The 25,341-nt window shown below is 47.6% G+C and overlaps 1 protein-coding gene across 5 annotated transcripts in view; it reads right to left on the bottom strand.

Moving 5' to 3' along the window:
* The window catches only part of Trio (trio Rho guanine nucleotide exchange factor), a 289,908-nt gene that overhangs the window by 68,619 nt on the left and 195,948 nt on the right, over positions 1-25,341 (bottom strand). For all 5 annotated transcript variants that reach the window (XM_075975805.1, XM_075975801.1, XM_075975802.1 and 2 more), the window contains exons 30-34: positions 24,672-24,862; positions 22,758-22,859; positions 20,332-20,474; positions 19,567-19,666; positions 7,383-7,626 (exon numbers count right to left, since the gene is read on the bottom strand). In XM_075975805.1, the coding sequence (XP_075831920.1) occupies positions 7,383-7,626; positions 19,567-19,666; positions 20,332-20,474; positions 22,758-22,859; positions 24,672-24,862 (780 nt within the window). The remainder of the gene's footprint in view (positions 1-7,382; positions 7,627-19,566; positions 19,667-20,331; positions 20,475-22,757; positions 22,860-24,671; positions 24,863-25,341) is intronic.

Below are 25,341 nucleotides of genomic sequence, written 5' to 3'. Positions count from 1 at the left end.
TATAGAGCTTACAGGCCCAGCATCAGGCCTCAACCAGCTACCTCAAGAAATTACATGTCATTGCAGGAGTAGCCCATGGCATAATGGCATATGGATCTCTGAGCTGTGAGTGATGGCCCTAGTAAATAAATCTATAAAAGATAAAATGTTAAAGTTAAAAAGAACAGAGCTTGACAAGTGGAATCACAAAGAAAATTACTTGTCTGTCACCATCCTGCTGAGTGTGTACCCCAGATGGCGAATCTCAGGAGCAGGGTCTCAGGGCATCTTTGCTTATGGCCCCTTTCAGCACTGGATGCACAGTGAGCTTTTCTGCTCTCTGTCGCTCCACTGTTTGTCTGTATTTCTGTCTGCTATGATGTTTATAAGCGTAGCTCGACACCCACAGCTGTCACTCACTAAAATCTGTTTAAAGATCTCTCCCAGTGAGTTCCTCTATTAGTCTCTCTGGTTCTGGTCACCATCAGAGCTTTCAGACTGGAGTTGTTCTCTCCGGGTTGCCCCAAGGTGGTGAAACTCTTGTGGATTAGATCAAATCTATTTCGCTGAACCACCTTCCCCATAATCACTGGGTGAATGGTTTTCTCCTTTAGGCTTTTCTGAAAGATTTTTTGTTTGGCGAGATGAGACAGGCAGTATTTGGGTTGAGCAAACAGGTAAAGGCTCTCGTTTGTTACCTGACACACCGCACCAAGGGGACAGGGTCTGTGGGTGAACACATTTAGTTTGGAACATGTTAGGAGACCAGAAAAAACAAGATTTTATTCTATGGTCAAGAGAAAGCTACTGAAGGTTCAACAAGAGCTGGGCCATGGGCTTGTGTATAAGGTGCAAGAAGCAAGGCTGGGGTACCTGGGGCTGAGATGGAGAAAAAGAGAATGAATTTGAAATATATTGTTGGCACAAAACCAAAAAGATAGGGATGACATCCTCAGAAAGTTAAAGGTGGGATTAACATATCTCTTTATTCATACCTGCGGCTGCAACAAAGTATCTTAAAGTGGGGGTACTTATTAAAGACAGCACAAGTCCATGATCAAGGTGCTGGCAGACGCAGTGAGGGTCTATTCCTCAGAGATGATGCCCGTGTTCTCATTTGGGGAAGGGCAGAAGGGCTCCCTAGGGTTGCCTCACAAAGACACTCGTTCTGCTCACAAGAGCCCTGCCCTGGTCCCCACCTGTTCGGACCAATCCACTGGGGACTAGATTTCAACACATGCCTGGGGAAAGACACTGCTCAGCAGCAGGTGGGCCAGCAACGCTGCTTCTTGTTGCGCACCCACAATCCCCACAGCAGGGACTCAAGCAGGTACCTAGGTGTCCTTGTGGACGGCAAGTGCCCATCAAAGTGATGCACACACGCAGAGAAGATCAGCTCTAAGTAAGGACTTTCAGGAACATGATGGAAGAGGAGAATCCCTCAAGATATTATACTAAATAAAGTAAGCCAGTCCCCAGAGGATAGAAGTAACAGGAGGTTGCCAGGATCTGAAAGGAAAATGGTTGGGGGTGCGGTTTGTAAGATGAACGGGGATCATGGACGGATGTTGGCAAGAACACAGGCCTGTGAACACTTTATACACAGAACTGTAAACTCAAAAATGACTCCAGGTAAGGTCAGTGTTACTTGCACTTACAGCAGATCATGCAGCCTGTGATGGAGACAGCTGTAGCCATGTGGCCGTGTTACTAGTTAGCAAATGGAGGGGGACTGGGAGAGAGAGGGCACTTGGGTAGTTTTGAAAAGGATGGCGGTACAGCGAACAACAAAGAAGCGAGATCATCCATGGAAACAGGAAGACAAGAAAGACTTGAAGAGGAGAGAATGTAGTCCTGGTCGAGCCCAGAGGAAAAACTATTTCAGGCACATTCAGATAAAAGCACACATTTAGGTGAGGATCCTGGGCCAATGTGGACCTGCCCACGTCTCCACAGCTTCTGTGGTTGAGCCAAAAGCCACAGACAGATGCTTTTGATATGATTTGCTGTGGTAATGGGTAGATACTGAGTTACAGCTGCTAGCTGAGAGCCTCAGTCACGAGACAAGGGCTTTTGTTTCTCTTGTTTGTGTTCCTTACTTTCCTTACCCAAAGAAGAAAAAAAATGCTGTAATTATAAACACTTTAAGAGATGTGACTGATATTTCTAAGGACACATCAAAGCACAGCAGAAAGTCCACCTGTCGTCTCATTATGAGTCGGCACAGGAGAAGATGTAAGATCTGAATTAGCACTATTCAGAAAACCTTTCTAAAAACAAACTGATGATGGCGGAGCTGCCAAGAATGGTAAGGCCGAGCGCATGGACACAAAATCAGCAGAGAGGTGGTCAGAAGCCAGGGCTTCTGGCAGGAGGAGGCATCTTGTGCACTCCCCAAAGCTAGAACCACAGGGCCACTCAGTCCTAAGAGGGCTTTACCCAAAGCCCTACTTTTGGTGAAACACTTGTGTGGGGGCTGAGAGGGGCCTTCCAAGTTCAGCCTATCCTACCACATCATGTTGTGTGGCAGGGGCTATGGGGGGAAGTATGGCATGAGGTTCGTGCTGGGACCGGGGCTGTCTAGGCATTCTTCCAGAGGCAGTGAGCTGGCGAGCGCCATGGAAGGACTTTACAAGAGTATTCAACACAGGTTTATATTTTATCAGGATACATCAGGAAAAGTAGCACTCGTAACAGACTTACACTCTGTCCTGCAGATAGGCAGCCTGTATGAAGTCAGTGACAACGCCTTGTCAAACTAAACAACATAGGCAACGCCATGTTTTCCTGAACTCCCTCAGTTTGTCGAACCTCACCCTGGGGTACTGTAGCCACTGAGTGGCCCTCCCACAGTGGTGGAATGCACTAGAACCTTCTTGGTTATGAAAAAATACTTGGTAGTCAGTAGGCTGAGTCAGGAGAACTGTCTGCCTGGGTTACAGAGTGAAGGTGAGAGGCTTGAGAGACCAAGGGATGGTGAAACAGAGAAAGAAAGAACCTGTTCCTGTCTCTAAATAAAGAGGAAAACAGTGGACTGGGGTATAGCCAGTAGCTCTCACCAGGATTCAATCCTAATGCCACATAAAATAAACGAACAAACAAACAAGTATGAGAACAGTCCAGGTGCAGCTACCACAAGGCAAAGGGGACATTCTGAAATGGTCTCACAGGAAATACAGACATGTTTGATATTTCTACTTACTCCTGTGGGCAGGTAAATAGAAGCCTCACAAGTTGAGACACTGGGAAGGAAAGATTACTCGGCAGAGATCGCCTGACACCTACTTCCAGCCAGGCAAACCGTTCCCAAGGGGATAAGACCACTGGTGGTTCTCAGTGTGAGACACCTTGTGCATGCTGGAAGCAGAGGCAGGGCCCTCTGCACCGAGGCCAGCCCCAGCTTCTCAAGTCGCAGTAGCCGGCACAGACCACAGACAGATAAGACTGGCCAAGTGTGATCTGCTGAAGCCACACTCTATTTTCCTCCCCGCACTGTCTGCTGAGCTGGTGTCTAACATGCTGAGGAGAAGGAAGAATGGCAGCCAGTCCCGGGGAATGTCAACACCCCAGGCAATCTGTCTGTCTGCAGAGGAGAGGAGAAACACAATTTTCCAAAATAATCTTCCAGCGTACACGGGAAAGCTCTAGCCATGGAGGAACATACACAGCTCGGGTATAGTTTCAGACTCAAAAACATCCTGAAATGTAAACTGTGTGACTCAGTTTCTTTTTAAGTTGATTTCAGGCAAGCTGCATCTTTATCCTCCTGAAATCGCATATATCTTGAGATAGAACACCTGGCTCTCATGAATCCCAGGCATTCTTCCTGTCCAGCACAGTTCCAGGGCCACCAAGCGTGCCCTGGCTCCAGTCACAGTGAGCGCGGAGACCTCCCTAGACGCTATGGGAGGCGCACGGGGAACCTTTAGGCAGCTTATTCTTTGCAAGCAACTGGACAGTTAGCCTCAATGGCCACAGATTTGCACTCATAAAGTATATGGAGATTTAAGCTGTTCGGACACAGAGTTATGAAATAAAAAGCTGCCAAGATCAGGACTAGAAAGCAATGAGCTTCTTCCTCTTGTCTGGAAGGGCACAGTGCTAAGACTCACACCACTTAAAAGCTATCCTTAGGGATTAGCGAAAGAGCTAGAGATACGTAATGTCTTTGAGCTCAGGAGCTGTGTGGGGGGGAGCATGCAGCCAGCTTAGCTGACATTGCCCAAGGGGTCTGATCCCGCCAAAGAATGGATCAAGTCTTTTGAGAGCCCTGGCTCCTGGCTCACCTCTCTCACTGCTGCATCCTCCAAGCCCAGAGTTCTCACAGTGAAACGAGGAACACCAATACTTCACCACAGTGGCATGCGCCCGTCGCTATACAGCAGGCTATGGGTGGGTCAGAGGCCAATCAAGGCCTTGTGCTTCCCAAGATGGCAGAGGTCTCTGAAGAGTATGTCTCTTTTCTGGGTTACATTCTCACTTCCTACTTCTTTGTTGCCTGGACTTTCTGACAATGGTCTCCAGTCTGCTAGATGGAGGCTGGTTAAGGCTACACTTCCTGGGCTTGACTTCTACAAGATTCTGTCAGAGGCCTTTTGAACTTGAAGGGAAGTTTTCTTCCCTGATATACTGCTCTGTTGCTGCCCAAGTCTTGGTGCTGATGGAGCAGACAGATAGCCTTCATTTTCCTCGTGAGATAATTAAAGCAGATCAGGAAAAAAAGAAAGCTGAAGACCCGAGCCCTCACCACCCCCTGTGCTCACAGCTGTGAGGATGGGCGCTGGAGACTGAGTGATGGGCGGGCACAGCTGTGAGGATGGGCGCTAGAGACTGAGTGAAGGGCGGGCACAGCTGTGAGGATGGGCGCTAGAGACTGAGTGAAGGGCGGGCACAGCTGTGAGGATGGGCGCTGGAGACTGAGTGATGGGCGCTAGAGACTGAGTGAAGGGCGGGCACAGCTGTGAGGATGGGCGCTGGAGACTGAGTGATGGGCGCTGGAGACTGAGTGATGGGCGCTAGAGACTGAGTGATGGGCGCTAGAGACTGAGTGATGGGCGCTAGAGACTGAGTGATGGGCGCTAGAGACTGAGTGATGGGCGGGCACAGCTGTGAGGATGGGCGCTGGAGACTGAGTGATGGGCGGGCACAGCTGTGAGGATGGGCGCTGGAGACTGAGTGATGGGCACTAGAGACTGAGTGATGGGCGGGCACAGCTGTGAGGATGGGCGCTGGAGACTGAGTGATGGGCACTAGAGACTGAGTGATGGGCGGGCACAGCTGTGAGGATGGGCGCTGGAGACTGAGTGATGGGCACTAGAGACTGAGTGATGGGCGGGCACAGCTGTGAGGATGGGCGCTGGAGACTGAGTGATGGGCGGGCACAGCTGTGAGGATGGGCGCTGGAGACTGAGTGATGGGCACTAGAGACTGAGTGATGGGCGGGCACAGCTGTGAGGATGGGCGCTGGAGACTGAGTGATGGGCGGGCACAGCTGTGAGGATGGGCGCTGGAGACTGAGTGATGGGCACTAGAGACTGAGTGATGGGCGGGCACAGCTGTGAGGATGGGCGCTGGAGACTGAGTGATGGGCACTAGAGACTGAGTGAAGGGCGGGCACAGCTGTGAGGATGGGCGCTGGAGACTGAGTGATGGGCGCTAGAGACTGAGTGATGGACGGGCACAGCAGGCCTGCGAGGAAGGGATGATGTTTCAGAATCTTGACAGCAAAGAATGCATTCAGACAGAAAACCAAAAACGTTTACTTAAAAACAAGCAAACCCCAGAATTCCCTGTAAGTTTTGAGGACGGAGGCGCTTTCTCTTCAGCTAAGTGGCAACTATGCACACCGGGAAGTAAAGAGCACATGGCAGGAGAGGCACACGCCAACGCCATCTAAGAACAAGAGCTCAATGCGGCATGTTCAAGTTCACCGGGGCTCCTCAGGGGGACAGAGAAACTTGATTTCTAATCCAAACTCAAATGGATCTGGTAGACTGGGGCAGCTGTGAGCTCAGAAGAGTGGTGTTTAGTGCTGGGACTTCACCCGGACTCCAGCTCCAGGTCACAGAAAGGCTTATGCTGCTCTAAACATGCGGAGTCCCTGGAGATGAAAAACGATACTTGGCTTTCCTCGGTCTCATTCATCCTGTTTCTCACTAGGGACAGTGAGTTCACAGGGGACCCTGCGGACCCAGAGCTTGACTGTAATGAATGAGCTGGGCTCACTGGAGTTCCTGAGCAGCTTCTCTCAGCTCAAAGGAATTAAGTCACGGCAGCTAGCGGATGGCACCCAAACTGTCAGGATGAGCATGAGGAGAGCATGGAGGACAAGCGGAGAAAGCTGCTAGAATATTCTATAATTAGTGAAAAAGAAACTGAATGTGGCAGCGTGGAGTGATGTTCCTTCAGAAAGAAAACCAGCTGTATTTTCCAAAGCCAGAAGAACTATCCCATTTCCAGTACTGTCCAACAGTCTAACAGGAGAGAAGAACTACCCATCTTCCAGTACTGACCAACAGTCTGACATGAGCCGGGCTGCCCCCTGCATCCTTAGATGAGCTGCCAAACTCTGCTTCCTCCAGAGAAAGAACTCTCCAGAAACAACTCACCAAGACGAACGAGTAAGCTAGCTCCACTCAGCAGGGACACAGCATGAACTGTGTCTGTCAACTGAACTTTCTACCATCCATATTGGAGAATATGAAAAGAAATGTTGATTTAAACAATTTGTTTACAACCTCTATGGAATATGTCATTTCAACACGTAAGTCGTCTTTCCCATAAAACTCTAGCAAGCTTTCCCAACTGCAGCACACCTCCATCGGGACAAGCCACCCTCACGTGCTCAGCGGCCTGCAGCCTCCGTGGTGGGCATTTGGGTAGACTTTCATGGTCTTCACAGGAATGTTGACGCCCACATAAGAGCTCCATTCTTCCCAGGCATGCAATGCAGAGCTTGGGAGAGCCCCAGACTCTCCATTTACACAGCTATAAAACGGAATGGCTAAATAACTCTCAGCCCAAATTTGGTTTCCAGGAATTGAATGACAGCACAGAAAGGCCACGTGAATACCTGATTCAAAGGAGGCTGGCTTCAGTCCCACCTCCCTTATCTGTTGCTTCCCCTGCCTACTTTAAGCAAACTGGAAGAAAATGGTGCCTGCTCTTTCTTCTCCACTTATGAGTGGTGCTGGCCCCTGAAGAGCTAGCACCCCCACTCCTGCCCCCACAGCTGCCCTTTGGAAGCTGACGCCCTGCCTTTCTCCACCTTAGCCTGGAATCCCATTGCCACTGCAGACAGTGATAAGGCAGCCCTGCAGGCGTGCTGCCAGAAGGTCCTGTGTGCCCACCTGCTGGGCAGACACAGCTTCACTGGCAGCCCCTCAGGCCTCCCTGCCGCTTACCTTTGTGGTTGAAGATTCCCTCCATCTCCATGCTACTGCGGGAGTGGGCGATGCACAGCGAGCCACAGGGCACAAGGCCTTCTGCTGCGGGGGACCTGTCAGTGGTGCGTACCAGACACCAGTCAGGCTTGTCATGAGGCCGCTCCAGAACCTCCACCGTCTGACCACGCCGAATGGTTAGCTCGTTGCTGTTGCAAGCCGTGAAGTCATGGATCACTACTGTCAGTTCACAGCCACCAGAGAGCTGAGAGGGACAGAGAAAGAGGGACAGGTCAGCAAGCAAAACCACCGGGCCCAGCAGGTCTGGTGACTTGCCTAGGAATGCCACCTTCTGCCAGAAATTCTGCAGTAGGGTTAAAGGCATTGTGGGAACTGGGCTGAGGGTCTGTTTTGTCACTCCCTTTTGGAGCCATCAGATGCACACGCTCTTTCTCTTGTTCACCATGCTGGGGGTTTTCTGATGAGCTCACTGCCAGTCCAATGTGATTTCTCATGCACTTCCAAATCTCTTTGTAGCTAAGACCTCCTAGCTCCCTCTTCAAACATTCTATGCACTCATCTTTAAACTTAGAACAAAGTAATAAAAACTGCGTAAAGGCCACTTAGGGAATAATTGTGAAACAGACAATAAAGTGAGATGAAGTTCTCCAGATTTTCGCATCTTCACTATAAAGCACGCAGGCTCTCCTGCATCCTTTGGATCAGGAAGGGAGCGCTGCCAAAGACGGACACCGAAAGGCTGCGCGGCACTGACCCTGGACTGCTTCTCCTCAACCATCCAAGGACTTGGCTCCTTCCCTATTCCAAGGTTTCGTCCCATTTATCCCTAAGGAATCTTTATGTAGATTTTATTAGTTTCCTATAAATTAAACTGAACACGCTGCACTGTTTGAAGATGGAGAATGAGTCTTTTGGGTGGATACCTAGAACTCAGGAAAAATCACAGCAGATTCTTAGCATGTCATCGACTCTCTACCCTTGACTCCAACCCCAGCTCTGCACTTCCTATACCTGTTTGTGCTAATCCTTGAACCCCTAATTTCTTTCTCTCTCCTGCCCCAATCCCTGACTCAAACTGTCCGTTTTTGGGTCTTCTGTATCACATCCATGAGTCCCATGGAGACACACACATGACTTGTCTTTGGAAGACAAGAATACAATCCTCCCATTATTACTGGCCCGGCATGGCTTGTATCCTGGTAGGTAAACCCTTTGGGGACAGGGTTCATCAGCTCCCATGTAAGAGTCCTGTGACTGGCTTTCCCTCCTCAGGATATCTCCAGGTTCCATCTCCTGTTCTTCCCTAACCCCATATGGATTCTCTCGCCTCACCCACATGCTGGCATTCCCAAAGACCCAGCAGCCAATGACCCCACGCTTCCGATTTCTCATCCCACCAGGGAAGCTGGGACATGACTCACAATGTCCCCGCTTGAGTTTCTTTTCCGGTGTTGCTCTCTGGGTGATGCTATCACCAGCAAGTCACCCAACTTAAATAAATCTCCCCCTTCCTCCAGAAGTTGTCAAGAGGACTCCAGGGTGGTTAATGACTTTCTTCTCCTGCAAACCTACGCTGGTGACTTCACTTGAGTTTCTGCAGGGATCCTAATGGTCGCCCTGGATACTCGCAGCTCTCTGTTCTGTCCCATCAGAAAAATGCTGTCAGGATGACCTTCTAAAAGCATGAGTTTTCCTCTTCAAAACCTTAGGTATTATTTTTTTTTAACTTTTTTTTTTTGATACAGGGCTTAACCCTCCATCTGCCTTGTCAGGCTTATGTGTTGACTCTCATTTCAGAGATGGGCCCTGTGCATACTGGGTCAAGATCCCCATCCCTGTGGTCAGAGCTCTTTGGATCCATTCTGTCTCTAAGTTTCTTATCCAGTATCTCTAAGAAGCTGCTCCCATGTCTGCTGTCCTTACGGATTACTCCTAAAACAACTTATACTTCAGTTTTGAAATGAATGGTGTGTGTGTGTGTGTCTACCCTCCTCAGCAGAAAGCATACTTCAGTTTTGAAATGAATGGTGGGTGTGTGTGTGTGTGTGTCTACCCTCCTCAGCAGAAAGCATACTTCAGTTTTGAAATGAATGGTGTGTGTGTGTGTGTGTGTCTACCTCCTCAGCAGAAAGCAGGTCTGTGCCACTCTCCTGTGAATCTCTGTGTTGGGACTGAGGTCAGAGACAGGGCTGGTCACCATCACCGCTGCCCGAACAAGGCCTGCAGATCGCTGCAGGATTTGGGTACCCATGGAGTACGAAGCCCACAGAACGCTGGGCAGGCTGCTGAAGGCTCGCCTACATACTGCTCTACTCTCTTTCTGAGCAGCCTGTCTCTTATGAGAAAGTCTGGGGATTCAGAGTTAAAAGCATGTCTGCCATACTAGTACAAAGGACAGAAACAACACAGCTCTTTCCAACATGAAGCACCAGTCCAGACAAAGAGAGCATCTTTACTAGGTCATAAGGAAAAGTCACAACCGGTTAAGCCCCCTTCTAAATCTTTACAAATTCCTCGGTGGGAAAGCCATGATAAATTTTACATTAGTCCCTGAACGGATAAAGAAGTCATTAAAATGCCAAACGTACAGTCCTAGCCTGGGAAAGAATTTTCCTCACAGAACCCCACGACATGGAAGTGGTTAATTCCTCAACAAAGAAAAGAAATGCTCCTTTTCCAGTAAAAACAGAGCCAGCCAATCAAGTTGGACAATGGAGTCTCTGGCTTACAACAGAGCCAGAGCCCGGCCCTCTGCGGGCCTTGGTGGCCCAGCCCTAGTGCCCTTATGACTATGAAGGCTGGCTGCCAGCCCTGTTAGTGAACTCTCCAGCCAGAGCTCCAGGCTTTTCCCAGCGACCCTAGTTCCTGCTCTGGGAAGGACAGGCTGCATCCAGCCCTGAGCTGGCTGCTTCCTCTTACAGAGCCTCATTAACTTGTCAGGCTACTCAAGCAAGGGTGGGGGTGTGGGGGAGGGCTGCCCAGGAAGGGGAATTAAGCTAGACTATATTTTTGGCACTTTTTTTTTAAAGACCCTTTCAGAGTAACCAAAAAGGATTAGAAACATCTGTGTACTTGACAGAGCATAAGAAATAAAAGATCAACCCTGCTCTGAGAAGAATCATAAAACACGCTTAAAACATGCAAAGGTTTCCCAAACCTTAAGAAAACAGACTGCCAGAATAATATTTCAAAAATTGCTAAAATTATCACCCCCACATGTTCACATCCCTCAGTCAACTGGCTTTGCCCATCAGAAAAGATAAGAACCTACAATTAAGGTTACGAACTAAATAGATGTTGCCCTGAAAAGAGGTATCCTGTAGACTTCTGTCTCAAGCTTTACAATTAAGTATTTAAATTCTAGCCCAATGAGACAGCTGCTGGTTACCCCACAATAAAATGCCACAGGGCATCACTGAGGAGATCTTGCTGGTCCAGTCACTGCCATGGTTCATAGACTACAGCTGGGTGGGAATATTGGTAGTTTTTTCCCTTGGCAGTTAGAACAGCACCTTCCTATGCTCCGAGAGCCAGTCCTGGGGAGGAGGCTTCCAGAGTCAGTTCCAGATAATTCCTCCAAGTCCAGTGTCTGCAGCAATAGAGCCTTCCTTACCTGCAAGCTCCGAGGTCTAACAAGGGGCAATGGAAATATCCTCTACTGTTTACTTGAGGGGCTCTCTTGGGTTCATAAAAGGAGGTTCCTCATGCCTGGCACTGGGGTTCTGTTACATGGCCTATTCTTGGGAGGAGCATTATCATCCCACATGGTGTGACTCCACCTTAAACTATGCATGCGCACACATTATTTTATACCTGTATTTTTTCATTTTATTTTATGTGTATAGGTGTTTTGCCTGCATGTATTGTCTGTGCATCAGGTGTACGTGGTGGCCATGTTGACCAGAATAGGGAACTGGGTCCTTTTAGGACTGGAATTATAGTTGTGAGCCACGTTGTGGGTGCCAAGAATCGAACCCAAGTCTCCTAGAAGAGCAGCCAGTGTGTGTGCTCTTAACCGCTAAGCCACCTCTCCAGCTTCTGATTTATGTATTTTTAGCTAACTTATAAAATGATGTTTCCCTGTGGCTTCTTCAGATATTCAACATTATATATCTCTCATTCCTTCCTTAAACTTGGAGCTACAAAACATCTTTTAAATGAAACTTGTTATGTTTTTAGAAAGGCATTACTGATATTAAGAATTCAGTTCCTAACTAGAAGTTTGGGGAACTCCATCATGAAGTCTGAGGAGCTCTTACCCACTCCCAAGGCCTCACCCGATTACAGGACTGTGCTGGCAGTGCCTCCGTTCCCATGTCACCCATCCAGCTTAACAACGGTTTCTTCTGCAGAAGGCTCCACAGCATTCTCTCCACTTTGCGCATTTCATAGACTTCTAGCACGGGTTCCCTTCCATAGTTGCTTAGTTCAGGAATACAACTTGCCCCGACTCACAGTAACCCTTGTGAAAGGGTTACTTCACTTCAGAAGTCTGATTTTAAAACATCTTTCAATTTTTCACTATTATGGTAACCAGTAAGTGTGGAAAAAACAGGTGCCTTAAATGGACCACAGCCACAGAAATCATGTTTGGGAGGATGTTTCCCCTCCCAAAGTCGCTGCCTTCTGAGAGGGTCACTGGCCAGCACTGATGACCTAGACCAAGGACATGAGCGGACTCCGAGCAGGCCAGCTTTCCCTGACTTCTCTCCAGCATAATGGAAAGTAAACACTGTGGTGTTTCTACCCTTCATCTTTTGGCTCAAGTGAAGCTTCAACAATCTTTGTAGAATTGTTATCTTTTGTTTTCTAAAGAAACCGTGTCATATTGCTGCCTTGTCTCAAGCACGGCTGAGACGTTCCTGCAGCACATTTGGTCACAGGCTTCTTAACATTCGCACACCTGACCCTGCACACCCGAACAAGGAAGGCGGTCTTCTGTTACAAGAGCACACAGTCTTAGAAGGACAACAGCCAATATCTGCTTTGGATCCCCAAGTTCAACATTCTGAGCAAGTTTCCTGCAAAGGGCTAGAGAGAAATGATGTGGGGGAGGGTGTGTAAAGATCAATTGCAATGAATATCTGGCCCATTTTGCAAGCGCAATTCAAAAGGAAAGGTGGGAGTGGGGTGGGGAGGGAGGGTGTGGTCTAATAAAGGCCATTCCTCCTAGAGAACGAAGTGTATCAAGTGCTGTGAACAGTGGCTCCCCACAGCCCCTATATTTAGTCATTCAGAAACTCTACAAAAGGGTCCTAGGGCTTCATGCAGGTTTCACACAGAGCGGACCAAACAAGGATTGCTTGGTTTAAGGGGATTAGAAAGTGCAGCTCCACTGCGGGCCAGGACACAAAAGCAAAGGCAGCCACAGTTGCCAGAACATACTCAATATAAATGCCACTATGCCACAGCCTCTCACTGCTGCTGGGGAGCGCTGGGGAGGCTGCGGAGGCTGGAAGACCCCCCCCCCCCCCACTGCCTTAACAGGACAGCTTCCCAGGTGCACATTAACTGGAAAGCCAGCTTCCTTAAGGCCAAGGTCAGGGAGTGTTCCTGAAAACCCTTGCTTAGGGTTTGAAAGAGGCTCTGTCTGATATGGAGGTTACTCATGGGCACATGTGTTTCAAATAATAGATTCTGGGTTATTGCTTCTTAACCAGTTTTTTCTTTTTAAAGCAAGAAAGTAAATCAATGATAAACATTTTCAAGACCAGCGGCCATTGCTCTGTTACTTTGTTGCTTTGTTACTTGTGTGATCACACATGGTTTTTCTGCTGTAGGAATCGTGGAAGGCTCCCTTGAGTAAGCTCCAATGTATGGACCACAGTGGAATATTAGTTGTAAAAGGATGAATTTAGAAGCTACGACTAAAAAGGCAAAGTCAGACTGTAAAACAAAATAAAACAAAAACCATCACAGGGGAGGCAGCTGTGAGTCAGGCTTCCAGGCTCTGCCAACAGGACCTGTTCAAGTCAAGGCTGCCTTTTCCATGGCTTCTGTGCATCAGGGGATACGGGGGCACACTGCGCAGGTCCGAGATACCACAGCAGTGTGTGTGTGTGTGTGTGTGTGTGTCTGTGTCTGTGCGTGTTGGGGTGGAGTGGTGGTGAAGAGGCGGGATGAGGACAGGGCAGCACAGCTCAGGAAATCTCAAAGTGACAATTCTATCTGAAGAACCTTCTCTGCTGGATTTCCTTTCGCCATCTTTAAGGAGAGGCACGAATCTGAGTAACTGATATGAATCCAAGAGCTGTTTTCACTATTACTATGCCACTCAGTAGGAAGGAAGAGTCCCCAGTCTGAATCTAAGGCTTATTATCATGTTCAACAGTAACTATGGCCATACCATGTAAATGTCACAGGAAAACACACAATTCGGTTATCTCTTACATTTCTAATCCGACGTTACTGCCCTTCTTACTATGTCTAAATATTTGACAAGAGCAACAAAAGAAAGGGAAAGTTTATCCTGGCTCACACTGTAAGGGGATACAGACCATCACAGCACCAAGTGACTGTCACACTGTGAGGGGATACAGTCCATCACAGCACACAGCACAATGTGGTTGATCACAGTCACAGTGTGAGGAGATACAGTCCATCACAGCACAAAGCGGCTGTCACAGTGCCCAGTCAAGAGACAGAACTGAGCGCTTGTGCTATAGCTTCCTCTACTTTTCCTGAAGTCTGGGACGCCAGGCTATAGGGTGGTGTCCCACAGACCACCTCCATTCAGGGTTGATCCACCCTCCTCGGTAAAAACTCTCTGCAAACACCCTGACAGCACTGCACGGAGCTGTACCTTCCAGGTGATTCCAAAAAAGCTGACCATGTAGAGCGAGAGCACACTAAATCTGATTTTAAAAACAGACCAACCACAGCCTGCCTTTCCTTAGCACTTAGGCTTTCTACTATAGGAGTTTTTATTTTCTCATTTTATTTTACTTTATTTCATGAGAGCCTTTAAAAGGTCATCTTAAAAATACCACAGAAAAGCTAGCCCCTTAGGAGGCAGAAGAACCGGCAGGAAGAAGGAAACACATTGCACAAGGAAGCCCACAACAGGTGACCAAAAGTATCAGTGCATGGACGTGCCGGGTGAGCCTTCTCAGTCTGGTCTATGTGTACACTGCCACGACGCAGTTACCACAGGATGATGGAAGATGACTAGCTAAGAAAGCATACTGACCCAGAGACTCTCTTCTGCAATAACCATGCCCATTAAATGTGTACCATGCGGCTGGAGGGCCACCAAAGTGCATAAGCCAGGCACAGAAGCTGAGTTACTCAACTGCGAGACTGAACATAGCTCCTAAGGAGCACAGTTCTCCTCTGCGCCAACTGTGACTGGTGCCCAGCGGGGTGTGTGTGTGTGTTTGTGTGTGTGTGTGTGTGTGTGTGTGTCTGACAGTTAACCTGCACTGGCAGTAATGGACGCCAACTGCACAAATGTCAGGGAGCCCCTCTTATCACAGAGACAGAGACCATTAATATTTATGCAGGGCCCTTTAAACACCAGGCAGTGTGGTAAGGAAAGGGGGTAGTGCCAACGCTCACAGGACTATGAGCGGGGCAGCACTAGAGCCATTAACACAGGAGACACTGGGTACAGAGCAGTTAAGGAACATGCGCAAGGGTAGGCAAGGAGGAAAAGGCCAGGTCTGCTGGTGAGCATGTCCTCATCCCTGAGGGCTTGCACCTGGCTGTGTGCCATGCCCTTCAGTACTTCTACGTATGCTCTGGGTGGATGAAGGTGCAGTGTGGTCCCAGAGCTCCCCTGAGGACCTAAGCATCCTATCCTGTGGAAGACTTTGGAGCTCAATGCCCCAATTCTATTATGTGTGGAAAATCAAGCCCAGCCCCAGGAAAAGACAACACTCTGAACAGGCTGGGTGGTCATGTGCCATCTCTTAGCAGGACTTGGAGAGCCCTGAGTGTAGGCCACTATGCAGGCCCATGCTGAGGAATATAGTCCTTCCTGAGCAAGTAGACACAGCTCCTCTTGTACGCTTGTCAGGGAAACCCCATTTTAAACTGCAGCGGCTCCAGTTACTTTTCAGAATGCCTTGATAACTACAGGAGAAAACAAGTTCCTGGAGTGTGGGGTTACGTGACAGAACAGCCAGGGCTTCAGCTTCATTAAGAGAACTGCTACCACATGCTCTGTAAAATATGTGCACCCATAAAAACAGACAGAGGATTCACGATCCTGCTGTAGGCTCAAGTTCATGCAAAGAACTCATTTCGGCTGAATCATGCACCCCTTGTAAAGAATACACACCGAGGGTCTCGGTACAGCCTACGAGTTGGCCTGGCTGGCTTCCTCCAGACACCTCGTTCTACTTTGGCCATTTCACTTGATTCCCACACTAGGAATCACAGACTAATGTGGTAAGAGTGAGGAGATGTGCTCCAAGAAGCTCTCTTAGGGCCCTCAAAACCCCCAGCTCCATAGTCAGCCCTGCAGTAAAAGAATAAGGGCTGCAAGACAACAGATGATTAGATCCACATTCCGTTTCTGGCTCAGCTGCTTCATCCCGCTTCATCTCCTCAGTGTCCAGGGCTGGGTCAGCACCCCCTCCCTACCTCAGGAGATGACTGCCACTTCATCTGACTTCATCTCCTCGGTGTCCGGGGCTGGGTCAGCACTAAGTCAGTACCCCCTCCCTATCTCAGGAGATGCGCCCAGGGCGGTGAGGTAAGATCCTGGAAAGCATCTGGTTGGTTTTGGAAACCAAATTACATTTTAATAAGATCATTTTATCAGCCTAAGTACCATGAATATCAGCAAGAATTGGTGTTAAACTCACATCTGGAACAAAAAAAAAAATGACATATTTTAAGACTGATGAACAGGAAAGGGGCTTATGGGACAGGATTTGTGTCCTGACCAGCCTAATGGAGCTGTGCCCTGGAAAGGGTGTCTCCAGAGCCCCTCCTCAGCTGACTCTTGCTCTAAACCTCTGGTGCCTTGACTGGGGATTAGTAACAGCTCTGGCAGACAACTTCCCCTCAGAATTCTCCAAGAAGCTAAGCACAAAACATACCCCCACCCCATTTCTGGATTGGAACCAAATTCCGTGACAGCAACTAACTCAAAACAGACACGATAAATTGAGTCAAATAGGCAGAATATCTCCTTGCCAGAAGTACCGGCCTGCATTATCAGAGGCTGCTGAAGTGTACAATAAGTAGGGTGGAGAGAACCTTGGGGTTCATGAAAAGCTGTGGTCTCTGGAGACCACGAGGTGCTGCAAGAAGCGAAGCTCTATACCTTCGGACTCTGCTTTCAAAACGCATTCTTCTGAATCATCCAGACTCTGAAATCTTGGACCAGCAAAGCACAAGTAGAATGACTAAAAGGAAGTCTTCCAGAGCAGAGAACCCACACACAAGCACAGCGGGGTGCCAACACACTAACCAATGTGTCTGACCCCCAACACAGGACCAGAAGTGAAGACAACTATTCAGTTCCAACAGCAGAGGTACCCTGGCCATCCTGTTTGAGGACCTCACAGCTACTGAGGACCCTGGTGTCGCCAAGAGGCACTAAAGGAAAGGGTAAACATTCATAACAGAGGACTCGGAGTGTTACCACTTCAAGACAGAAGAGCTATGGGGTCCAGGACTGGCTCTGACTTGTGCTGGGGAGGGAAAGCCATGCAGAGCAGGCCTCCAGGGACTGCTGAGCTCTGGAGCAAATGCTAGTTATGGCTTTAGTGATGACACCACTGGATGAAGAGAATGGAAATTGGTTCATCACCTTCAGTGCTAAAATATTTAAAGGGAGGTCTAGTAAATTCCAACGTCCTAAGTAGACCTCTTCAAGGCCACACAAGCAACTACTATAAACCTATACGATGGTAGTAACTACTCATTCTCACAAAGCAAGTCACTCCAGAATCCTCTTTACTCCGAGCTCACAAATCCCTATCATGTTGGAACAGACATGCCTCCGGAGCCAGGGCTGTGCTAGGGGTGAGGCAATGTGCAAACCTATCACTGAATGAAGAGCCTGTTCTGGGATGGGAGGGCATTTCTATAGTCATGGTTCCCCATTTACCTAAGTACCCCAAAATGCAATGGATCTTGCTTCCTGGGCCAACCTCCAGAAAAGCCTTTACCAGCCTTCCAGGAGGAAACACTACGTTCATCTCATGGGTAATTTCATTCCACAGATTTATTTCTCATGAACATTAAAGCTGATGTCTACAGTAAATCTAGAGTTGATCCATGAAAGTACATCTTGGAAGAATGCGGGGGCAATTCTCCAAGGGCCAGTCAGGTTTCCTGGATGTAAATGGCTATCTGTCATACTTGGCAACTATTTGGTCTGTCTTTCCTTCTAGTGACGGTCCCATAAAAACTGACAAGCTAACCCCCTCAATTCTCACAAAAAGCAAAATCCTCAAACAATCGGTATTTTCTAACAAAATTTCTAATGCAAGTTCTTCAGCAAATGGCTGACCAAGCCATCCGTCTTATTTCCTGCTGCTGCCACAGTGGCTAACTGCCTGCTGATCTGACTAATAAGCTACCCTGAACTCAACCAAAGACACATTGTGTGCTCTAGTCCTGCTACACGAGGTACTCTAAGCATTTGCCATCCAGTAGACTCAGGAAGCAGAATGATAAAATGCAATGATGCACACTGGAAGGCTTCTAGAAATGGGTCACTCAGCAGAGCAGTATTTTACATCTATTTCCTTCTGTCCTGGAAACTACAAAATGAACCCTCAAATCCCAGAGAGACATACCCAACATCTGTTTAATGCTCTATCCGAAACAGTCACCTGGCATTGGCCTTCTGAAAACAGGGGAGGCTTGGACACGGCTGCCTCTGACTACCAGGGGATTTGGAGAGTCCAAGTCTCATGGTTATCACACCGTAATGAACCAGACTGTACTGGGGAGTGAGAAACTGAAAACTGACATGGTTGAAAGGAAATGCTTATATATTGGTTTTTTTTTTCAAGATACATGTTTACTGGCTTTGACATAGGTCTTTTTCATTTTCTGTCTACCACACAAACCCAGGCCTCCCAAGTTGTACTGACTGTCAGTTTGTTCTGCAGGTCTTTGGATTCTACAGGAAGAATTGCTGCGGGAACTCCTTCACCCACAGTACATGGGCGTGACCACATGTACTATAAAAACAGATGTGAAAAACATGCCCATGTGCTCACTCTCTCGGCTGCTGGATTCGGTTCCTGTTCCCTGCTCGTGCAGAGGACTGTTGATCTGTGAGTCTACCCCTAGATAAAGAATCCTTTATTGTAATCAATTCTGAGCTAGTGTGGGACTACTTTATTGTGTTCATCTATATAGAATCATGTGCTGCTTTGAAAGAAGATGGCCCTAGTAGAGAGAGGCATTATTAGGAGGGGTGGCTTGGCTGGAACAGGTGTGGTCTTGTTGGAGGAAGTATGTCACCGTGGGGGTGGGATTTCATGTCTCCTATGCTCAAGCAACATGCTCAGTGTGGCACACAGCTGCTTCTGCTGTCTACAGATCAAGACGCAGAACTCTCAGCTCCTTCTCCAGCACCGCGTCTGCTGTACGCTGCCATGCCAACTGCCGTGACAATAATGGGCCGAGCCTCTGAAGTGTACGCCAGCCCCGTGAAATGTCTGCCTGTGTAAGAGCTGCCCTGGCTATGGTGTTGCTTCATAGCAACAGAAACCCCAAGACCAATTCTGACATGTCTGGGGCCTGTAGAAATGCCTGGGACAACAGCCAGATCTGCCCTTTCCATCAGTGGTCACGACTGTCAAAGGTCCAATCCAGTGTTCTAGAACTTTCTGTGTTCTGTGTACCACAAATTCTAAGAGGAAACTTCAGGGCCCATCATGGAGGATAGTAGCGTCCACGTCTCAGACAAAACTCTACATTTACATATGGGGATTGGGTAAAATTTTATTTTAAATGATAGATTTTTTTTTGGTTTATGAATAAAATGCAAAGGCTTCAAGACTCTGACATAAACTCCTGTGACTGACTGAGAGGGGTGGACAGGGAGAGTTGGAAAGATTTCTTCTGAGTTTCTAGCATGAGTCTCACACTTTAACCTCCAAGTCTCTGCTCTGCCATGGAAGCCTGACCCACTACTGGCACCTAGCACTTGTCTTTAAAACACTAAACCACCAGACCTCGACCAAAGGGGGCAGTGCTGGTGGCAGCTCACCTTATCACTGTCCAGTGTGTTCTGAGATGTCCGGGAAGCGATGGAAATTGTATCAGGTTGACTGCTGCCATCCCCTTGGCTGTCCAGGTCCTCTCCATCCCTAGTGGAACACAGAAACACTCAGCTCCCAACACAGCTGAAAGAAATCAACGTTAGACTGCAATCCTTCCTAGGACCAGCTCCTACAATGGCAAACCATTGTGCTTGTTCTGTGTCAGACTTGTTTATTTTATTCTGTGTGTAAGTCCTCTGCCTGCATGTATGTATGAGCACCATGTGCATGCCTGGTGCCCACAGAGATCAGAAGGCATCAGAGCACCAGGAACTGGAGTTACAGATGACTGTAAGCCACCATGTGACTACCTGGGAACAGAACCCAGGTCCTCTGCCAGAGCCATAGTCTCATCTTTGCAGCCCCAAGCCATCCTATTTTAGAGTGTGGCTTTTGGGTTTGGCAAAATGGTTAAGCGCCTAACATCTTCTTACTGAATTCTCAACAAAGTTAACACCCTAACCCAGGTTCATTTCCATTTGAGAAATGTAGAAAACTATTGTTTTGATACCTTGGGTAGGATGGGGAAAAGAGGGATTTCTACATGGTTTTCTGTTTACTTCCAGCCAGTGGAGTCTTGACAAAGCACAGTTTATCTAAATCACAGGTGCTCCAAGTGTTTAGGACAAATGGTGGTGGCCTGTTCCCTGGTTCCCTGCGCAGCTGTCCCTCCCCAGCAGGTGAACACTCCCACGAAACTGCCACGTACTTACCTCCTTCCCTTCTGCCTCGCTGCTGGCGCGGTTTTCGGGATGTGGATGGGCTCCTTCAGGGCTCCCCTCAGGTGCACAGTCCTCTCCTGGATCACCTCGCGGATGTGCTTTATCCAGTCCTGCTTGTTCTCAATACTGGACGCCTGTGCAGGTGGGAGAGCATCAGGAGGTGGTGTCCTTCCCGCCTATGCCCAGCACATGCAGGTCTCCCCTGCTTCCCAACTGAGAACTTCTCACAGAAAAGCAGACACAACTCAGTTTAATTGAAAATCAAGCAGAAGACTCTAATTTTATATATTTTCATTAAAACCATTTTTTTTATAAATGATTACAGGTATCTTGCTATTCTGGAAATCCATCATTATTCTTCAGTCCCAAGACTTGTTGAGAGGCCCTGGGAGGTTATGAAGACAGATCCACTCCTAATCTGAAACCTCAACAAGGCCACTGAAACATACACTATGTTTTGGTCTGGGTCCAGGAACCAATCAGAAGGGATGTGAATGAGCCCCCTGATGGGTGACTGTGGCTGGCCTCTTGCACTGCCACTGAGATGTCCCAGAGTACACATCCTACTCCCCCCCCCCCCCCCGTTACTCCACAAAGGAGCTGTGCAGGGTGTGTTTGCTGGAAATGTGCTCAAGGCCACAAAGTCACACACGGCCAATCCCCTGTGGGCCTACCACAGTCCCATAACAATCTCAGGAGGATAGAAGGCAAGTGCTCAGAGAGCAGCGTCCTACGAATGCATGGAGCAGCCCTCTGCTGGCACTAATAACTTTTCTAATTTCTGTCTGAAAAAAATTCCCCTCCTCAGACATAAACAATGGTCATGAGTGGCTGAAGCACTTGTCAGTGGGGCACAGATGTGAGGAGGGAAGGCAGCTGCACCTTGCACCCACAATCTTGCTTTGGGAAGCACAAAACTGAAGTCTACACCGAGAAGACACTGAAGCTGACAGTTCCCATTTTACATTAACCATGCTAACTTTCCTTCAGTTACCTACAGTGCTAATGAAAAACAATAACGGAAGAACCTTGAAAACACCAGGTCTATGGGAATGTACATGCTGACAAACGTGTAGAGTAAACAAGAAGGACCAGAGAGGAACATTCAGTGTAGTTTGCAGACAACCGAGGACACCTGTAACCATGCTTCAGAAATAAAGAAAACTCCCCCGCAAAAGGATCATTACGTCAATGGAGAGCTCTGGTGTCACACAAGAGGGACCATTCAGTTAAGATAAGGGGTAACATATCACCTTCACAACAACCTCATGCTGTGTAAGGATCTAGGGATACCGTTTTCTTTCCCGACTATGAAAATAGAGACAGTCATTCTGCGTTAGAACCCTAGGTCTAACTCGTGATTTCCACTATCGTTATCACCTCCGTGGCCATCACCATTAAGTACCTTACAGACTTTGAGCATCTACACCCCTGCCAAGACCCTCACTGCAATCGACACCACTGTCTCCATCTTTATTGTCACCGGCATAAGCAGCATCCTCCCCACCACCTCTACTACCAACAGCGTGGTCACCGACATCTCCATCCTCACTGCAGCATCCTCCCCACCATCTCTACTACCAACAGCGTGGTCACCGACATCTCCATCCTCACTGCAGTACCACTTTCACCACCCCGACAAGCCAGAGCCAAAGCACATGTCACTTCCGTTTTGCCCTCCTGGGAAGGCAAAAGGTTTTATCTGAACGTCTCTAAAAATCTTTGAAAATTTTAGTCTTGAATATATTTTAACAAGTTTAAATTATAGAGCAACTTAGTTATCTAAAATCTATTTGCTGGTGCACTTCATATTTTGTGGGGATTTATGTCAGTACGAAATGAAGAGTCCACCAGGCGGGGCACACAGTCACTGAAACAATCCACTGTGAACATGTGAAAAAAGATCTGAGAAACAGAGTGGTTTCCATGGTGGCCAACAGACTCAGCTGAGGAAGAATGGTCGGTGGATGAAACTCAGCTTCCAGAAATACCAAATTGAGATTGAAAGACATGGAAGAGATGTAGCAACCTAAGAGCCAGAGATACACCACTGTCTCACCACACTCCGGCTCCTCAACAGCCTAAAAATTGTGAGCTACATTTCCCAAAGCATCCCAAAACTACTTTATCGTATTTTTCAGACAGATCAAGAATATAGTTACATCTGTATTTTCTAAAATATAGATGAGGTTAGTACATGAGACACCTTTAGAGTTCCTTGCAGTTCCTAGGAAAAGTTAGTATAGCCAAAAGAGAGTTTAAATTAAAACTCTCTCTCTGTGTTTCTGTTTCATCAATCCCATTAGAGTGCAAAAAAGTCAAATACAATGACACGGAATCTGTACATTAACAAGAAAAACAGCACATTATCACTACAGTAAATGTCCACATAGCAACCCCACTCTAAATTCACATACCTTAAGGACAATCTTATTGTCTGACGTTGGTGTTCTCCCCACCCACAGGGCAAACTTGCAAGGGTCTCCTTCAACATGTTCTGTGACACCCAACTCTGAGGTCTGGACAAAAAAGCAGTTAGATAATTAGACAACAGTACAATTTTAGTAGGATCAGAGTATAGACAAGAACAGCCTTTGCTTGCTGATGGTCATAATCCCTTAACTCAGTGGTTCTCAACCTGTGGGTTGTGACCACTTGGGGGTCACCTAAGACTATTGGAAAACATATACTTACATTATGATCTATAACAATAGCAAAATTACAGTTATGAAGTAGCAATGAAAACCAATCTTATGGTTGGGGTCAGCACGCCATGAGGAACAGCATTAGGGACGCTGAGAACCACTGCCTTCGTGGGGAGGAGGAAAGCTACCAGTAGAACACACTGACGGCGTTTGCCTTTGACAGCTTTGAGCACTTCTGGACACTGCCATGAATAAGCAGAACATGCTGAAGAAAAAGCCCAAGCTTCTAAACAAGCACGGGCTTCTCCCAGTTCCTAGGAGTTCCCCTGATCCACTCTGACCAGTGACACACCTTGACAGAGAGCAAAAAGGACTAAAATCTTCGGATTTCATCTGCAACATTAACTTTGAGTATTTCATCATGAATAGTAATACCAAGAGATAACAGCCCATCTGGGGACATATGCGGAACACAGCATCCTCCCCCATGACCCAATCCACCCGATCTTTCTCCAGCATTGGAAGTGACTCATCACTCACCCTCCAAAGGCGGCCTCTGCAGGAATCGCAAGCTTTAAAATATAAATGAAGCTAAAACGTATCAATTTCTAAAGCACACAAGCTTGCTTCCAAGGGTAGATTTAAGGCAGCCATAAAATCACTACCTGGGCAAGATTGTCCTTTTCCATTTCCAGCTGGAGTGTGACCTAACTGATGGAAAGCAACAGCGAGATCCAAATGACAGTCACGGCCAGGGTACCAGCCAAAGACGGTGGAATAAAACCCATTAGCAGAAACTTGCAGATTCCAGATTATTATTAAGAAAACTTCCACATTCAGAAATCTCTATTCTTCTGGGGGTTTGCCTGATCTACAGAGAGCTCCAAATGGGCAATGTTAAGTCATTACAGTGTCGGACGTCTAAACCGTTCTAAAGGGACCTGACGTGAAGATGACTCGATGTCACTCTGCTCCCCTTCATGTCACCATCTCATGCCCTCCATCCAGCAGTTCTGTGCTGGCAGCTCTCTGAGCAGTGGCCTTAAGAAAGGTCAAAGTGCAGGGAACCAGAGTTTGTCCTGGCTTGAGACTTCAGCGGGCAGGCATTCGGTTGTGCACAGCCATAGACTGGCTAGTGTGGAATAGGAATGCAATGGTTCCAGGCAGGCTCCTTTCCCCAGAGAAACACTAACATTGGTCTCTGCATGGGTATGGCTGGGGAATCTTTCAAACATTATTTTTACTCATAATTTTTGACTCTAATAATGATATTTTTCTATTATAAAAGTTTCAAATTTATTCATATATTTACTTTTCATAAATTAATTTCTAATGAAAAAGAAATCAACTCTTCATTATTATAAATCGGTAGTGAGTCCACCCAGTCAGGCAGCCTGCATACATTTTGATGTTTATGACTTAAAAAAATAATTTAAATGATATGAGTGCTTGCTTAGGGCACCCAGATAATACGGACTTCATCTACTCCCAGTACCGGCATGCCCTCTAGTGGATGTAGGTTGCAGAGAACATAACTGAAGAAGATAAAAAAACTTCACAAATCCAGATTCCCATTTTAGAGTAGTTTGAAAGGCAACTAAAGGCACCAAATAGGAATTCTCTCTCCCCACAAGAAGGACGCAGCCGCATGGCTCATAGACTGGGGCGCTGGGTGCCTATACTTACAAACAACTTGCTTTTGTAGAGGTACTTGCTCCTCCCACTGGAGTCTTTCACTTCTTTACTAAACACTAAGGACATCTCAAAGAGGAAGAGATGCCGCTCTCGGCCCTTCCGGATTAAGGTTTTGGGATCCCACACTTGGAAGGATTCCTGCAGGATGAGTTCTCCCTGAGACTCGATGTTTTCATCAAACCCTACAACACAAAATAAAAGCAATTCAGCTCAAAGGGAGAGCAAGCGTGATCAGAAGGAAGCATCAGTCTTCGTTTCACTGTAAATGCCCTCGCTTGTTTCCAGTCCTGTATTCCATGTTCTTCACAATGGGCCCCTGACGAAGAACTCCTCCTAAAGTACACTGTGTGTGTATTTTCTCAAGTTCAAGACATTTCTGGGGATTCTCGCAGCCTTATTCTTTCCTTTCTACTCCTTTCTATTGGCTTAGGTCACCTGAGGTCTGGTCTAACTCCACACCACAACCTACATTCCTGTCTGATTCTTTACCTCTTTGGCCTGGATGTCCCTGAGACCCTCTGCTCAGGTCCTAGTCTAGTGGACACAATGTCACTAAGCCGTCTTCTGTGAGTCTGAAATACTCTGCACTTGAATCAGCCTGGACCTGGCAACACTGTGGCCAAGTCCAGGACTTAGCAAAGCGGCCCCTGGGGCAGAAGCT

The sequence above is a fragment of the Microtus pennsylvanicus genome, chromosome 6 (genome assembly GCF_037038515.1).
Source record: "Microtus pennsylvanicus isolate mMicPen1 chromosome 6, mMicPen1.hap1, whole genome shotgun sequence".
Lineage (NCBI taxonomy): Eukaryota > Metazoa > Chordata > Mammalia > Rodentia > Cricetidae > Microtus > Microtus pennsylvanicus.
This window is presented reverse-complemented; position numbering and strand designations above follow the sequence as displayed.